A 17,154-nucleotide genomic window follows, 5' to 3' on the forward strand; every position below is an offset into this window, starting at 1 on the left:
CAACCAACGCAAGAAGGATCGTGAACTCCCCAAAGACAACGCCGTTAACCGCTGAGCGTTTGCCGCCGGATCGTCTACTACTACATCTCCTCGTCATGATGGGAACATCTCCATTTGCCTTCCCAATGTTGCACTCGACTCTCCAGACCTTGTTTGATCTGTACGCTTTGGAATGTGAAAAGGGTTGATCGGGTCAAAGTCCCCTTTCCCCTACCCCCAGTGCCCACCCTTGCCTGCGCCTCTCACACCCGACGTCGCATCCTGATACCGCTGAGACGGTACCAACCGGACGAACGACGACACGGTTTCAGCAGCGTCGCGCCGCGACCGTCGACGCTCTGCGCTTTTACTTTATCAGTCTCGCTGCGCCTCTTCGAGAGCGATAGTTTTTCTTGTCCCTCGTCAGTCGCTGGTCTCGACTGTCGTTCGCTCTACTGTCTGCTGGTCGGGATATCTCTTCACTCCTTTTCTCATATTCTTGGCGATTATACACATCCTATCTTTAATACTACACAGCCTCCACAGCACAGCCAGCAACATGGGCGGCCAAACTACATACGGCGAGCTCTTTCGCAAGCAGCTCAAAGCACCAAAGCTCCTCTTTCACTTCTGCTTCTGGGCTTTCCACTGGGGCATCTTCGCCTATGGCTGGTACAAGCAGGCTTCGGATATCCGTCTCGCCGGTCTCAACACGCTCACCTTCTCGGTATGGATCTCTCGTGGCGCGGGACTGGTGCTCAGCGTCGACTGCATGTTGATTCTGCTGCCCGTCTGCCGCACGATTATGAAATTCATCCGCCCCAAGATACGCTTTCTGCCCCTCGATGAGAACCTCTGGATGCACCGGCAGCTCGCCTACTCCATCCTCTTCTTCACCTGTCTGCACGTCGCCGCGCACTATGTCAACTTCTACAACGTCGAGATTGGGCAGATCCGACCCGTTTCCGCGCTCCAGATTCACTACGCGCAGGCAGGAGGCATCACCGGGCACGTCATGCTCCTGTGCATGTTCTTCATGTACACCACGGCACACGCACGCATCCGCCAACAGTCCTTTGAGACCTTCTGGTATACGCACCACCTCTTCATCCCTTTCTTCCTGGCACTCTACACCCACACTGTCGGGTGCTTTGTCAGAGACTCGGTGGAAGGATTCTCCCCCTTTGCGGGCAAGGACTACTGGGACCACTGCATCGGTTACCTTGGCTGGCGGTGGGAGCTTTGGACCGGCGGCTTCTACCTCATGGAGCGCCTGTGGCGCGAGGTCCGAGCAAGGCGATCGACCGAGATCACCCGCGTCGTCCGTCACCCATACGACGTTGTCGAGATCCAATTCGACAAGCCGAGCTTCAAGTACAAGGCCGGCCAGTGGCTGTTCCTCCAGGTGCCCAGCATCAGCAAGTACCAGTGGCACCCGTTTACCATCACTTCGTGTCCTTTTGATCCCTACGTGTCAGTGCACGTGCGACAAGTCGGCGACTTTACACGCGAGCTGGGCGACGCCTTGGGTGCCGGCGCGGCTCAGGCCAAGTTGTACGATGGCGTGGACCCCATGGGTATGTACGAGGTCGCCCTGCAGAACGGACAAGAAATGCCTGGGTTGAGGATCGATGGTCCCTACGGAGCCCCGGCCGAGGATGTCTTTGAGAACGAGATTGCCGTGCTGATCGGCACGGGTATTGGCGTGACGCCCTGGGCGAGTATCCTCAAGAACATCTGGCATCTGCGCAACTCCCCCAACCCTCCTAGGCGCCTGCGCCGCGTGGAGTTCATCTGGGTGTGCAGGGACACGGGCTCTTTCGAATGGTTCCAGACCCTCCTGTCCTCTCTCGAGGGACAGTCCAACGAGGCCGCGCGCATCCCTGGATCGTCGGGCGAGGAGTTCCTCAAGATCCACACCTATCTCACGCAGAAGCTCGACATGGACACGACCCAGAACATTGTCCTAAACTCGGTGGGCAGCGAGATGGATCCCCTGACCGAGCTCAAGAGCCGCACCAACTTTGGACGACCCAACTTCAACAACATGTTCACCGCCATGCGCGAAGGTATCCGGGACAGGAGCTACATGGGCGGACTGGAGGGGAGCATGAAGACGACGGTGGGTGTGTACTTTTGCGGGCCGTCTGCAGCTGGTAAGTTTCTGCGCACCACAAGCATAACCTGATGAACCTGTTGCTAACGAGATGCGCAGCCCGAGATATCAAAACAGCATGTAAGGATGCTACAGCGAGGGACGTCCATTTCCGATTCTGGAAGGAGCATTTCTAAACGATATTATTTGTCACGACTACGTAGAAAGCGTCGAATTGAAATTTCTGAACCACCCAGTTATTATTATGCCACCTGACACAATACGGAGTAATATGTACACATCGGATTCCTCAAGTGCCGGATACCCCTGAAGGGCTGCGTCTCATCACGACCCTGGCCTGGCCGAGCATGTACCTATACCCGAGGCGCATATAACACTAATGACCATACTTTGTTTGCCGAGGCAAGATAGATTTATATGTTCATTCATCTGTTTAATTCCGGGTGACCAAAACCGGTTACGTAGTTGCAGAAGTATCAAAATGTGTTCAACACTCAAAATTGATATTCCTACTTCCTTCTCCCAATCTCCATCAAAGCTTGAATCTGAAAAAGCTCAAAAGCAACTGTCTTCCTCATTATTTAAACAGTGTCAAGAGAAAGAGTCAAAAGCTATGTTCCGCAGAAAAAGGCCTGGCAAACCGTGTTCACTCCAAGGTGCAGGGTTCGCAAAACGCCGCTGACAAAGCGCTGCACATCACGGTGCGCGGTTCCTTTGGCTTGCCTTAGATCGCATCGCATTGCACTCTTGGGATTCCATTTTCATCCACTCCAACACCACCTCAACACTCCACCGAATCTGGCCTTGCTGTGCTGTCAGTGAACCATTGTCATTCAGATCAACTGCCACACTCCTCCACCAGAGCCCGCACAAAACCACAGCCATGGCGACGGCCACATCGCCCCAAGCCGCCGCCAGCGCCATCCTCAACCACACCTCGCCCACCTACACATTCGCCTTCACGCCCTTCCTCCAGCAGACCTACCAGGTCTCCCTCCCCGCCGACCGACCGATATGCCGCGCCTTCAACACGGGCACCTGCCCAAACGGCACGCGCTGCCCGGAGCGCCACGTCCTCATCAACCCCTCCGAGTCCACACAGCGCCAGGGCGGCCTCAACTCGCTCGTGTGCAAGCACTGGCTGCGCGGGCTGTGCAAAAAGGGCGAGCACTGCGAGTTCTTGCACGAGTATAACCTACGCAAGATGCCCGAGTGCAACTTCTTTATGCGCAACGGGTACTGCTCCAACGGCGACGAGTGTCTCTACCTGCACATTGATCCGCTCTCGCGGCTGCCCCCGTGTCCGCACTACGACATGGGCTTCTGCCCCCTCGGCCCGCGCTGCGCGAAGAAGCACGTCCGGAGGAAACTGTGCGTGTACTACCTGGCTGGGTTCTGCCCCGACGGACCCGAGTGCAAGGCTGGTGCGCATCCAAAGTGGCAGACCAACCTCGATCGGCCGCGGGCGAGGAGCGAGGTCAAGGAGGAGGAAGACGCAGAGCGGGAGGCAAGGATCGAAGCGGCCATGGGCCGAGAGGAGGAGGAGCGCAGGGAGGACTGGGGTGGCGGACGCGGCGGCGGTCAACATCGCGGTAGGGGTGGGCGGTGGAGAGGGGGCAGAGGACGATTCAGGGGAAAGCACTAGAAGTGACGTCTCGATACCCCAGGATGAGAGAGAAGAGTCTGTACATTTCATTGTTTTTATCTACAGCTGCGACGGCGATCGCCCCCAAATACCACTTTCCACGTCGGACCTCCAGATATTCTTCTCAGGTGTGATGGCGACAAACTGCTCCGATGCGGAGCCCTCGTCGCCATTCTCGGATCCCTCGCGCGACGACCCCTCGTACGAGCTCGTCTTCCAAGTGGAGAGTTGGTCGACCTTGCGGATGCCCATCATCCATGAAACCAGGCTCCTGGGAGCGAAGCGGCCGACGAAGCCATACACGCTCGCACCGAGGCCGACGCGGATCGTGTCAGCGGTTATGGACCCGTCGATCACGTCAAAGACCGAGTTATGGAGATGGCGTAGCGACGATCCCTTGAGACCCCTGATGCGACCGCCCGAGATGGCACTGCTCGTCTGCGCCATAAAGTTGCGCCCGTAGACGTGACGGGCACCGTCAGGCCAGACGAGCGTGTCCTCGGGATTCCCTGCTCCCAGCGATGCGTTCTGTCGTGCTGGCACAAAGGCGGAGAGGTCAAATGTACCCAGCTGCATGTGGGTGACCGTAATGTCCAGTGGCCTCAGCTCGGCGGTCAGGACGTCTGTGAACGCCCCCAGTGCCGAGCACACCGTTGCCTCGGGTGCATGGAAGGGTGGGTTGATGGATGAGATGATGCTGGGTGTAAAGACGAGAACCTTTGGTGGGATCCATTTCTCCCCGATGGGTTGCAGTCTCGAGGTCAGCAGCGGTAGGAAAGCTTGGATTGTGAGGATGGGCTGCAGTAGATGCGTATTAAAGAGGTCGGCAAAGCTGGAGGGCGGGATGGTCGCAATGGGCGAGGTTTGGTAGTTGAGGCTCGGTATGAGAATGATGGATTTGAGAGTGAGGGCGTTGGGTTTGACGGTGGGCGCAGGCGAAGAGCCGGACTGGAGATGGAGTGCGAAGCGTTCCATGGCGGCCCCAGCTTTGGGCGGCTGTCTTTTTGTTAGGGGTTTACGCATGGATAAGGGGGGTTAAGGAGCGCACTCACGTCTGTTGTGTCGATAGTCAGTGGTCTGATGTCCGGCCTCGCCAGCGCAGACACTGCTCCCTCGTCCTCGGCCGCATTGCAGACAATGTACACGACGAACCCGCGTCTCTCCATGTCCAAGGCCAACGACTTTGTGAGTGGCAGACTCGCCGAGCCGGCGATCACGACAACCTCTGTTCGTCCACCGTTCCTGGCGCGTTTCGCTCGTCGTACTTTGCGAGCCGATTTACCGGTCTGGTACCCCTTCCAGACGACGGTCCCGCACGCAAGGACGATGCATCCTGTGAGAATTTTGTTTCGCCAGATCCATGCTTGGACCTTGTCCAACCTCGACAGAGCAGAGACAGGTACGGGCGCTGGCTTGGGCGGCGGGAGATTCGGTCGTATGGTATCTGGGATCCACGAGGACTGGGAGAGCGTGGAGCGGATCTGTGAAGCGGCGGCGTCGACTTGTGTGTTGATGACTTCAGCAACCGAACCGCTGTAGGAGACGATGCGGTCGGGCAGCGAGGCGAGCTGGTATTCGTCAGCGGAGGAGAACACGCGCCAGTCTGAAGTTCATATACTTACCGCGTCCAGGAACTGCTGGTCGTCAGCAGACATAATGCCGTCAGTGGTGATGGGATACTGCGGTGTTGTTAGGCATGGAGAAGAAGGAGATGACGCCTATTGCTCTTTCCTTTCACCTCGCGTCGGCAGACCAGGGCCTGCGGATGCGTTTCCGTGATTGGATGCCGGGCTTGGCGGCTCTCCACCCTTATCAAGCAGATGGAAGTGGGGCTATGTCAATGTTCACATGCGAGGACAAGTCAGGCCTGGAAGATCATGATGCAGAGAAATAATATAGAATTAAGCAGAAGTATCAAGGGCGAATCCTTTCAGTCATACAAATATTGCACCTGCCAGAAAGTATAATGCTGCCATGTTGTTGCGGACACACAGCTGTCAATGTACTCTCATAGAGTCACATGCATGCGCGCGCGAGTGTCAGCAGAGGCAAAGGATTCAATGGGACGATTTCATGTACGGATAGAGTGATATACGCATATTACACACGGTAGAAAAGAACATCCTAGCCTTTCCTGGCCAAGACCCCTCAGTTACCAAAGATATTTGTCCTGAACCTACTCAGCTTCATGTCGACAGCGCCCTAGAGAGCGGTAGCTTCCCCGGATTACCCCACACGCCCAGCGAACGGCTATACACGGCAAGCTGCAGCTCAGTCGATCTATCTCTTAGTCAACGCTTAAAGCCAGCCAGCCCGCCCGTCCGTCCCCATCCCTTATCTAGTCCTCGGCGTCTAGATCCTCTTCCTCCCAAGCATCCCCTCAGCTCTGTTCGTCCGAACCCCGCGAGGACACACACAGACACCATGTTCTTCTTGGATTATCTCAACCATCGGCGCGACTGGTATGGCGTCACGTCTCCCACACAGGATCGCAGAACTGACAAGAGGCAGCCAGTTCAAGCAGAATGAGCGCGTCGCTCGCCTCCGTGGCCTCCCCTCGTGCTACCACGCCGCCTTCTCCCCTCTCGACCGCGACATCGTCACCAAGCCTATCCAATCGCTCGTCGAAGATGTCCACAACGACCCCTCCAAGGCTACGCAGATCCTGCGCACCTATGGTAAAGTGGCCGTCAAAGCGCACGAAAAGACCAACTGTGTGACGGAAGTCATGATCGAGCCTGCCGAGGGCTGGCTCAAGGACGGCAGCGTCAATCTCAAGGGGCCCCTGGCCGGCATTCCGATCAGCCTGAAGGATTCCCTCGAGGTGGCCGGGTTCGACACCACGGTGGGTATCAGCAGCCTGACCGGCAACGCCCAAAAGACCGACGGACCGCATGTGAAGCTCCTAAAAGATGCGGGCGCCGTGCCCTATGTCAAGACGAACATCCCCATCACGCTCCTCAGCTTCGAGTCGACCAACGAAGTCTGGGGCCAGTGCACAAACCCCTACAACGAAAAGTACACACCGGGTGGCTCGACAGGTGGCGAGGGTGCGCTGCTCGCCCTGGGTGGTCGACTGGGTGTCGGCAGCGATGTGGCGGGCAGCGTGCGTGTCCCCGCGCACTGGAGCGGCATCTACTCTCTTCGCTGCTCGACAGGACGATGGCCCAAGAGTGGTGCTCTCACACCGATGCCGGGGCAAGACGGCGTGCCTTCGGTCCTGAGCCCAATGACCCGAACACTCAACGATCTAGTGTACTTTACTCGGTCGATTGTGCAAATGGAGCCGTGGAAATACTGCTACACGTGCCACCCGCTTGCCTGGCGATCAGATGTTGAGAAGGCGTACAAGGAGAAGAAGGTGCTCAAGGTGGGCATCATGAGGACGGACAATGTCGTCGATCCTTCACCGGCATGTCAGCGGGCCCTGGAGATGACAGAGGCTGCCTTGAGGCGGGCAGGGCACGAAATCAAGGAAATTTCACCTCCCGATCCGTACGAAGGTCTCCAGGCTGCCTCTATCCTGCTGAACAACGACGGCGTGAGGACGGCGACTGACTGCATGCGCTGGGGCGAGTGGAACGACAAGGGCGTCGCGCAGATGCTATTCTACATGAGGCTGCCCCGTCCGATCAAGTACCTGCACTACCTGTGGGTCAAGTACGTCCGGCGGGATCCCGTCTGGGCGGGCTTGCTGCGAGACTGGCATCCCAAGAGTGCCTACGAGGTCTGGGGGCTGAACGCGAGACGTGAGGCGTACAAGCGCAGGTGGTTCGAGTGGTGGAATGCAGTGGGTGTGGACTTTATCATCGCGCCACCAAATGCCACGCCAGCAGTACCGCACGGCGGTATGCATGATGCCGTGAGCAGCTGTGGATATACCTTCTTGTTCAACCTGGTGAGTCTCCCCGATCGGTTCCCGGTGGTCGACACAAGCACTAACCATTTTTCCAGCTTGACTATACCGCCGGAATCATCCCTGTCACCCACGTTGATCGGGTGAAGGATGCCTTGAGCCCTCACTTCAACATCAAGAAGCTGAACGGTGTGGCACAAGGAGCATACAAGCTGTATGATGCGGATGCGATGCACGGGCTGCCGGTGGGTGTGCAGGTAATTGGTCGGAGACTGGAGGAGGAGAAGGTGCTGGCTTGTATGGAGAGGGTAGAAGAGGCCTTGGGAGATGAGAAGTTCAGACTGTTGGAGCTAGATTGAGCTGTTGGTCCTAGTGGCGCGCAACCTGGATACTACCACAGGTAGAAGCGCCTGACACCGAGCAAATGATGACATGTGAATTTCGTTACAGAGTCGTTGAAGAGGCTGACTTCTGTTGACTGAACGATCGGCACATTTTGCAGAGGCCTATACTTATTGTACTGCCGAGTAGTATAGGAGGGGGATTCCGCTGGACGCTGCCCCCTCGCCGAGATCGGAGCACCGGCTTGAGTACATATCTAGCAAGGGACGTCGAAGTGAGCATGCGCCTGTGATAGTCTCTATTTCCTTTTTGATTCATAATTCCGCACACATAGAACTGTGCAGAGGAGTACAATGGCCGACAACGTTAAGAAAGACCATTGGTCTTCATCGGTCAGCCCCTTTTCTTGCCTGTGTGCCAAACCTCCACTTACACGCCCAGGCTTATCAACACTCAGCCTCTTTCGTGCCCAAGTTGGCAACAAAAGTAGTCCAATGGCTTGATCTAAAAAAGGACGATGTCCTTCTTGACGTGGGCTGCGGCGGTGCGTTGTCTACTCCTCGGATCACGGCCAACCTTTGCTGATGACGAGCGGCAGACGGCGTCCTTGACGTGGAATTCGCCAAGATCCTCGCCCAGGGCAGTGGATCTCTCCTTGGAACTGATGCCTCTTCGTCCATGATCAACGCGGCAAGGCAAGCTTGCAAAGATGCCCCCAATGCAACCTTTCAAGGTCTGTGAGCCGAGCAGCCTGAGTTAGCACACTTGTACTCACGTTTCACGCAGTGATTGACTCCACGACCCCGAATGCCTACCAGCGGGAGACCTACACCAAGGTCTTCTCCAATGCGGCCCTCCACTGGATCCTGAGTGCTCCAAGCACGCGCGTGTCAACCTTCCAGTCCATGTACGACGCTCTGCAGGCCGGTGGCTCGCTGATCCTGGAGATGGGTGGCCAAGGTAACGTATGCGAGATGCGCACAGCCATTGTATCCGCGCTTGCTCGACGCATGCCCATGGAGAAGATTATCGCCGCAGAGCCTTGGTTCTTTCCCAACGAGGCCTGGTTGCAGCGCACGCTTGAGAGCGTCGGGTTCGTGGTAGAGAGGTGTGAGCGCGAGTGGAGACCCACGACCACCGACCGAGGCGGTGTCGAAGGTTGGGTGAGGCTGATGGGCGGGCAGTGGCTGGATGTGCTAGAGGATGAGCAGCAGAGGGAAGAAGTCATCAAGGAATGTGCACAGGTTCTGCGACACGTTTGTGGTGGAGAGGGTGGTGACGGAAAGGAGATGATCAGCTATGTCAGGCTGCGTGCGGTGGCCAAGAAGCCGGCCACGTGAGAATTCCGAATCATTATTGTTCAAGTGAAGCACCCGTATTTATGTCTGTGTCTTTTGAGGTGCACGACTTGAGGTTCAACGTGGTGGTGGTTGTGATCGCGAAGCGGGTACGGTCTGAGAGTATTTTTTGCTGATGAGTAATCCTCTCCCTAACATTGATATTCGCAGGCATCTTCACGTCGTCATCCTCAGATTGATAGCAGCAGCCTCTCGCAGTCACACAGGTGAACAATGTGCAGCCCCCAGTGAATCTATTGCGCAACCTGGAGCACAAGGACCAGGCAGTGGCCAGCAGTCATGTCGCGGAGTCGGTCGCTTCCCAAAGGTGCGAAACGCTGATACAAGGCTAAAGGTCGTCCGTCTCTCTTTTGATCCCAATAGTCGTAGACCGCTTTGTCTGTTGACTGGGTATACTTCGCTACTCTCTGCAAGACGCTTTCAGGGCTTTCGAGCCCGTGCCAACCTTTTACCAACTTCTTCACTCTTTCTTTTTACGCGATAGTAGAATACGATGCCCGAGATAGACGCCTTGGTCAGGGGCTACCGCCACCTGCATGACTTTCCCCGAGCAAACGATGCTTTGCAAATCCTCAAGAAAGTCGCCTCCCTGGCGAAGCCGATCATGCGGGCGCGCAATTGGAAGATCTCCGAGCTGACAGAGTTCTTCCCCGATGACGGCAAACTCCTCGGTATGCTGACTATCCACCCTCTCTTTGTGCATTGAGTGGCTCACAAGGAAAAGGACTCAACGTAAACAAGGGAAAGCTAGTGTGTATCCGTCTGCGATACCACAATGACAGGACAATCTTTCTTCCCTTTGAGGATGTCGTCGACACGATGCTGCACGAGCTTTGCCATAACACCATCAGTCCTCACAACTCGTCCTTTCATGCGCTTTGGAACCAGCTACGCGATGAGCTCGAAGCCCTGCACCGAAAGGGCTTTACGGGCCAGAACTTCCTATCCTCCGGGCAGAGACTTGGTGGAGGGAGGATGCCGCAGCAGGAGATTAGAAGGCTGGCACGTGAAGCTGCTCAGCAACAGCAGGCAGCACTAGCCCGGCAAGGTTTCTCCCGCCGACTCGGGGGCGAGATACAGAGTGGTTGGGACCATGTGCGCACCGCCGTGCCCCCCGCAGCGCGGAGACGTCAAGAAACAAGGAGGGTCTGCAGTAACAACATGACGGAGCGCCAGATCATTGATCTGACGCAGAGCGCGAAGGATCACAGCACCATGACAGCAGCAGAGGGGGGGGAAGCGAACGAGGCGGCCATAGCGCAGGCCTTGTGGGAGATGACCCAGGAGGATGAGAAGAAGGCACTCGGCAAAGACTACGTTGCACCTTCGCAGGAAAACCCCACGGGCAGCGGTGGAAAGCTGGGCATGGGCGGCAGATGGTCGTGCCAGGTGTGCACGCTGGTGAACCCGGCAGCCTATCTCTGCTGCGATGCTTGTGGTAGCGAGCGTTCCGCCGGTGGAATCATTCCTGCCAGCAACCCTGCCAGCAACAGCGGTGGCACGCCGCGGCCACAAAGTCCAAGTCCAACACAACGGGTCCCTGACACGGTGGATCTCACGGGATCACCGAGTCCGCCTCGGCCGGCAGACAAGAAACGACGTCGCGTGGAGGAGTCGCCAGCAATGAAGCCAACAAGGAGGACCATGCTACCGCCGACATGGAGATGTGTGTGGTGTAGCAAGGTGATGGAGCAGCAGTGGTGGACGTGCAGTGAGTGTGGCCGAATGAAGGACAGGTCGTAACTCGTAACCGTAGCGACCGGGCACGATTGGGGATCTGGCGGGTTCATGGGAAATGCATGTTGTTTGAGAATCCCATCACGACCCTGGATGCACCCTGACGCAAGGCGTTCGCGAGCTGCATGAGTAATGACTTCATGGCGCCGAGGGCATCGTCATGCCAGATTGAGTTCTTTTTCCACCGACACGGGTGAGGCGCATGACGTAGGGCGAGTTTGGGAGGCACGGGCGCCTGATTGGGACTTTCTGTGGTGGGTGGGTCCAGATTGGCTGAGATCGTGCGTACCCGCTTGGCGTGCGGCAGTGACGTACAGTATGCCGCCCTCACGGCTGGTTACATGTAGGTACGACGATACATATTCGTCTGGATGATAGAAGCTGGAGGACTGTGCCTCGGTGCAACTGGACCAATTTGTGGCCGAGGAGTGATGTCTTGACTTGAACAGGTAGCGCACACGCTGAGCTAACCAAACGCTTTCATCAACAGAGGCAGGAGACTGGACACGCGGTCTCGAACCAGGGCACCATGCCCGACGCATGGGTGTACGTGGGGCTATCTGCACTCTGCAGCGCCAATGCCGGGGTACGCACACCCACTGAATTTGTGGCGCGATCCATTCTCAGCGGGTGCCGGGCGGAGGCTACAGCACCCGCCCAGCCCTGCACAGCAGCATTGTCCGCTGTAACTTGGGCTCGAGGGAGCCAACTCAAGGTTCCGTGCCGGTGAACCATCCAATAAGCAGCGGGGAGCAAAAATCGTTACTGAGGTGAGTGAGGGCTTCACGATGTCGTGCGCAGCATCCACATGTACGGGAGTTGTGTTGTAGATCAATCAGAGTGTCTCGGTCTGGTCGAAACTCTCCACGAGACTCGCTGGTATGTCTCTAGTTGGTACATGGGAATCGACAATGGCACGTCCCGCTCGTGGGAAAGCAGCAAGTTCCCGCCCATGATCGCGATGCCCAGAGTTCTAGGCTTGCACCACGAATGCAGCGCACAAAATAGTCTCTCTTTTAGGCTCACCCACGCCAGCAGAGCTTGGTGGGCGTGGGCTGGCCCGACTAGGGGAAATGACCCTGGTCTCGATAGGCTCCACGGGGCTGGCCTGGATTGTCGATCATCTGAGCGCTGGGGTCAATCGAGCGTTTGGTGCCCTGCGATGCTGATGATTGTATTTTCTCCTTCACGAACTGCGACCATCTGTCCATCTTTCTATCTTGCCTTCCATCCCCTCCCAACCCAGCTGTGGCCCAATTGAGACAGCGTCCGACTTCTGCAGCAGTGCCTGACCTGGCCTGACCTGACAGAGCGTCATCACCTGCCTGCCACCAGTCTGGTTTGGTTGTACCTTCCAGTCCTCCTTCCCGTCCGCTCCAGTCACTTCTGGCCGCCTGTCGACATTGTCAACCCGGACCTGCGGCGAGAAGCCCACGTCGAGTTTTCGTTTGGGACGCAACCTACGAGTCTCCTCCCAGCCGGAATCTGTCGTTGTCATTCTCAGGGCCACCGTCTTTCCGCATCCGGAAACGGAGGCGTGCATCATCGTCATCCCCTGTCCGCCAGCGCGGCGTGCGGCGTGCCCCTCGACAATCCCATCCCACTCCCCGTATCCGAGTCTTCCACCCTCCCCCAACTGTGGTCGACGTGGTGGAACAAGCACGACGCAATACACGCGACGGCTACACCGGCTGGCCATGTTTGTGCCATGCCCGTTGTATGCTAAAGCCTCTCCATACCAAGATTCCTCGCCAGCACGCGATTCCATGGTTGGCACACGGGACGCCACGATATGACACCCCCCGACACCCTCCACATCAGCGACGACCCTCGAGCTTTTAGGCCCGCACATTCAGTCACGCACGATGCAGACACGCCAGTTGCTGATGGTGATGAGGTTGGCTCCTCCCAGACGACACCACTGGGCCAACCTACCACAGACCCAAAACCGATCCAGACGAGACCCCCGTTGAGACCCAGCCCTGGCATCGCCGCTCCTGTCACAGGCGACGACCCTCCACACTCCCTCGGCGGATCCGGATTCACGAGGATGCCTTCCGACGGCCTCAAGCGATCCCAACCAGAATCGCTCAGCCCGCTCCGCTTGGCGATGCCAACCATATCGCCCGGGCAACTTGCCTTCTCAGCGCTGCAATATCTCCCGGTGCCAACACTTGTCTTGAGCAGCCTGAAAACCGTCCTCCTCGCAAACGAAGCCCTCGGGCGTATGCTGGGAATCGTGGAGGACCATTTGGACGAGGTGGATGCCTCGACGACCCTGGAATGTTTGCGAGGCCAATCTCTCTCACAAGTCGGTATTGACATGATCCAGGATGGACAACCGGTCTGGGTGACGTGGGAGGTATTCCTGGACAATATCGTCAATGAGATGGGAGTTCGCCCGCCAGCAGGGACACAAAGGGGTTCCCCCAAGGACGGTCCAGACACGCCCACCACGGCTCCCACGCTCCCGATCGAACGAAGGTTGTCGGGTGGTCGCCCTACCCAAGACGCCGTCGTTGACGTTGTCGTTTCGCGCAAAGGTATCAGTAAAACGGCCTTCGACTCCCGGTACAAGTCCAAAGTTTCCGAATATCAGGTCTTTGCGAAGATGATCATCTCCATCTGGGAGCTCGAGGACCGGCAGACGTATTTCACACTGACCTTCACAAGCACGCAGTCAACGCCCTCTTCTTTTGCTGCGCCGCGCAAGTCGGTTGCCAAGCCCAGCATCCTCGAAGCGGCGGACAGGAAGACGATAGTGACACCGCTGGCATCGAACCCGCCGTCGGTCGCTTCAAGCCGCGACTCATCCGAGCCATCCTTTTACAGTCCCTCAGCAGTGACAATATCCGCCACTCCATTCCCTCCCATGGGCCCACCTTCTGTAGCGTCGCGGTCAAGCACGCCCTCGGTTCTGCAAAAGATGCTGAGGATGAAGGATGCGTTACTGGACCACACGCAGATGCCCATCTTGGCCATGTGGAAGGATGGAAGCGTCACGTTCCCCAACAAGGCGGCAAGGGGACTATTTCGAAAAGACTCGAGTCCCGACGCATCAGGCGATGGGTATGAGGTCCTCAAAAAGTTCGACATGTGGACCGAGGATTTCAGCCGAGCTCTTGACATTGAAGAGTACCCGATCTCAATCCTGCTCCGCAACGAGGAGGCCTTTTCTAGCATGCGCGTCGGCGTGTACGACGCAAACGGCGAGCAGTTGGTCATGGACGTTCTAGGCGAGGTGATACGAGACGAGAGCACAGGCGAGTTCCTGGCTGGTGTGGTCACGGGCCGCGATATTACCGGCATGACGAGAGAGATCACTGAAATCAAGGAGCGCGATGAGGAACGGTTCAGGCTCATTTGCGACACGATGCCACAACTCGTCTGGACCGCTCGACCAGACGGGTACCATGACTTTTTCAACACAAGATGGTACACGTATACCGGTCTCACGCCTGAGGTGTGCTTCGGCAAGGGCTGGCAGCTTCCATTCCACCCGGATGACATGGCCGAGACGAAGGCCCGCTGGACGCATTGCTTGAAGACGGGCGATCCGTATGTCACGGAATATCGGTGTCTCAGCAAGGAAGGCGAATGGCGATGGTTTCTCGGGCGAGCGCTGGCGATCCGCAACAAGGAGACGGGGCAGATCGAGAAGTGGTTCGGTACGTGTACGGATGTGCATGAGAGCATGGAGACCAAGCTCAACGCCAAGCGGACGAAGCAGCAGCTCCTGAGCGTCATTGCGCACTCACACGTGACTATCTTCACGGCGGATATGGATCGCAGGGTCACGATGCTTGAGGGAGCTCTCATCTGGGACAGTGGGAACGATGAGAGTCGCGACGATAGCAGATGGTTCGTTGGAGAAGATGTGTACACCGTCTTCTCCAAACTCACGGAGCATCTGTCCGAGGGGCTGAAGCCTCATTTCCTCGGTCCCATTGAAGACATACTCAAAGGCAAGGTCGCCGAGGACGTTGTGACCGAGGAGCATCCTTTCAATGGACGTTGGTACCGCACCCGCTTCTTGCCCATGTACGGCAAGAAGGCCAGCGACGGCCGAGTCGTTGACGAGGCCTCCATCGAGGGCGTGATTGGCGTCATCATGGACGTGACGGAACTCCGACAGCAAAAGCACGAGGCTGAAGTGCGGCTCCAGGAGAAGCGCAAGGCGGTCGCGAACGAAGCAGCAGCGCGAGAAGCCACGAGACTCAAGAGCCAATTCTTGGCCAACATGTCGCACGAGATCAGGACGCCTATCACTGGTGTGTTGGGCATGGCCGAGCTGCTGGGCGGCATGGAACTCGATGCGGAGCAGAGGGAATACGTGGAGAACATTTACAGTTCGGCCAACTCCCTCTTGACCGTCATCAACGACATTCTGGACTTCTCCAAGGTAGAGTCTGGCCGCTTGGATGTGGAGGAGGTGCAGTTCTCGCTGTCACTCATCGTCAAGGAAGTGGTCCGCATGCTGCAGTTCGCCGTGGAGAAGAAGAATCTCGACTTCCGGTCAGACATTGAGGCAGAAATCGAAACGGACATGGTGGTCATTGGTGACCCGGGGCGCGTGCGGCAAATCATCACCAATCTCCTGACCAACAGTATCAAATTCACCAATCAAGGCTACGTTCGGTTCTCTGTGCAGAAGGAAAAGGAGACAGCCGATTCGATCACAGTACGATTTGTGGTCGAGGACACGGGCATTGGCATCCAGGATGATGTTCGGAAGAAGCTGTTCCAGCCTTTCAGTCAAGGCGACGCCTCGACGGCCAGGCGATTTGGTGGCACGGGTCTTGGCCTCACCATCTGCAAGAACCTCCTCGAGCTGATGCGTGGGCGCATAGATCTGCAGTCCAAGGTCGGCAGCGGCACGACGGCCACGTTCTTCATCCCCTTTAGCAAAGTGCATGGACGCAAGGAGGCCCATCCAGCACAGGCCGGGGCGATCCCGGATAGGTTGCAGAGTGAGCTGAGCTTGTCGTGCAACAGTTCAGAGCAGGACCACCTCATCAACAGCGCGAACGAACTCGGGCAGAATTCAGCACCTCCCCCATTGCGCCGGACGTCCTTGCGGACGCCACCCACTGTCGATAATGATCTCCCGCGCTCAGAAAGGGCCAAGATGCTGATTCTTGTGGTCGAGGACAAGTGAGTTCGCTCGATATCGCGGTAGATAACCCTTTTCTTTGTTACTGACGCACGCAGTCCCGTCAACCAGAAGATCGCGACCAAGACCATCAGCAAGCTGGGGTTCCAGGTCACAGCCGCATGGAATGGGCGGGAGGCCCTCGAATATGTGGTCAATTCGACAAAGGGCAAGAATCCCAGGCCCGATGTCATCCTGATGGACGTGCAGATGCCGGTCATTGACGGTTACAAGACAACTCACCTCATGCGGCACCACCTGCCTTACAAGTACCTCGTGCAGGATGTCCCCATTGTGGCCATGACGGCCTCGGCCATCCAGGGCGATCGGGAGAAATGCACCAAGGCCGGCATGGACGACTACCTCTCGAAGCCGGTCACCATGACCATTCTTGAGCGCATGCTCATCCGGTGGTGCCTCCAGAGGCGTCGTGCATGTCCGTCACCGGCCCCATCCGACTGCTCTGAGCAATCGGAGCATTGTGAGAATGCGGACATCCCGCACGTCGCGCATGACGAGCAGGAGCCGTCGTCTGGGGCTCCTGGCGGCGATAACAATTCGCCGCTCACGCCCCGTCCGCTGACGACCAACGGCCAGTCGGAACCTTCGCCATTCGACTCACCCATGCCGCCACAGGAGGTGCGACGACCTGAAGACGAAAAGGAGCAAGCGAGTCTTCTGCAAGAGACGAAGCTCATCGATGCGGCCGGGGGGCCGCCGTCGGCGATGAGGAGCTCAAGTTACCAAGCGCCGTCGCCGGGCGAGGCGTTGACTGAGGAAAATATGAACAAGCTCAAGTCGGAGGCCAGACCGTAGGACAGGCCAGGCCTGGCCGAGCGGACCGTACATACTGCATAGCTTTGGGACCGGATTGCTATTTCACTTTACGATACACGATGCAGCAGAGCAACGAAACTTTGATTCTCGCCCTGAGAGGGGACTTTCTTTTGGCGTTAGGTGGACTGGAAG

General features: G+C 57.3%; 7 protein-coding genes across 7 annotated transcripts; 6 read left to right on the forward strand and 1 right to left on the reverse strand.

The window, feature by feature from the left end:
• The first annotated feature begins 46 nt into the window (after positions 1–46).
• Positions 47–2,414, forward strand: F5Z01DRAFT_650967 (NADPH oxidase). Its single transcript, XM_046263200.1, has 2 exons — positions 47–2,135; positions 2,195–2,414. The coding sequence occupies exons 1-2, from the start codon at positions 539–541 to the stop codon at positions 2,269–2,271; spliced, it is 1,674 nt and encodes a 557-aa protein (XP_046119996.1). The 5' UTR covers positions 47–538; the 3' UTR covers positions 2,272–2,414.
• Positions 2,415–2,877: 463 nt separating this feature from the next.
• On the forward strand, positions 2,878–3,770 carry F5Z01DRAFT_536995 (mRNA 3'-end-processing protein yth-1). Its single transcript, XM_046260500.1, has one exon. It carries the CDS (start codon positions 2,979–2,981, stop codon positions 3,738–3,740), a length of 762 nt encoding a protein of 253 aa, XP_046119997.1. The 5' UTR covers positions 2,878–2,978; the 3' UTR covers positions 3,741–3,770.
• On the reverse strand, positions 3,746–5,601 carry F5Z01DRAFT_537062 (uncharacterized protein). Its single transcript, XM_046260501.1, has 4 exons — positions 5,474–5,601; positions 5,363–5,419; positions 4,793–5,308; positions 3,746–4,736 (listed from the first exon to the last, which is right to left on the reverse strand). The coding sequence occupies exons 2-4, from the start codon at positions 5,393–5,395 to the stop codon at positions 3,801–3,803; spliced, it is 1,485 nt and encodes a 494-aa protein (XP_046119998.1). The 5' UTR covers positions 5,396–5,419; positions 5,474–5,601; the 3' UTR covers positions 3,746–3,800.
• Positions 5,602–5,995: 394 nt separating this feature from the next.
• F5Z01DRAFT_537092 (amidase signature domain-containing protein) lies at positions 5,996–8,123 on the forward strand. The gene is made up of 3 exons (XM_046260503.1): positions 5,996–6,202; positions 6,252–7,638; positions 7,695–8,123. Exons 1-3 carry the CDS (start codon positions 6,165–6,167, stop codon positions 7,953–7,955), a joined length of 1,686 nt encoding a protein of 561 aa, XP_046119999.1. The 5' UTR covers positions 5,996–6,164; the 3' UTR covers positions 7,956–8,123.
• F5Z01DRAFT_537093 (methyltransferase) lies at positions 8,124–9,285 on the forward strand. Its single transcript, XM_046260504.1, has 4 exons — positions 8,124–8,330; positions 8,380–8,482; positions 8,537–8,671; positions 8,725–9,285. The coding sequence occupies exons 1-4, from the start codon at positions 8,292–8,294 to the stop codon at positions 9,276–9,278; spliced, it is 831 nt and encodes a 276-aa protein (XP_046120000.1). The 5' UTR covers positions 8,124–8,291; the 3' UTR covers positions 9,279–9,285.
• Positions 9,286–9,620: 335 nt separating this feature from the next.
• Positions 9,621–11,115, forward strand: F5Z01DRAFT_537088 (WLM domain-containing protein). Its single transcript, XM_046260502.1, has 2 exons — positions 9,621–9,967; positions 10,021–11,115. Exons 1-2 carry the CDS (start codon positions 9,790–9,792, stop codon positions 11,037–11,039), a joined length of 1,197 nt encoding a protein of 398 aa, XP_046120001.1. The 5' UTR covers positions 9,621–9,789; the 3' UTR covers positions 11,040–11,115.
• Positions 11,116–12,825: 1,710 nt separating this feature from the next.
• On the forward strand, positions 12,826–17,001 carry F5Z01DRAFT_619450 (uncharacterized protein; the record flags this gene model as incomplete). Its single annotated transcript, XM_046261089.1, has 2 exons — positions 12,826–16,187; positions 16,245–17,001. 2 exons carry the CDS (start codon positions 12,826–12,828, stop codon positions 16,999–17,001), a joined length of 4,119 nt encoding a protein of 1,372 aa, XP_046120002.1.
• Between the last annotated feature and the right edge of the window lie 153 nt (positions 17,002–17,154).

The sequence above is a fragment of the Emericellopsis atlantica genome (genome assembly GCF_019669845.1).
Source record: "Emericellopsis atlantica unplaced genomic scaffold F5Z01scaffold_8, whole genome shotgun sequence".
Classification (NCBI taxonomy): domain Eukaryota; kingdom Fungi; phylum Ascomycota; class Sordariomycetes; order Hypocreales; family Bionectriaceae; genus Emericellopsis; species Emericellopsis atlantica.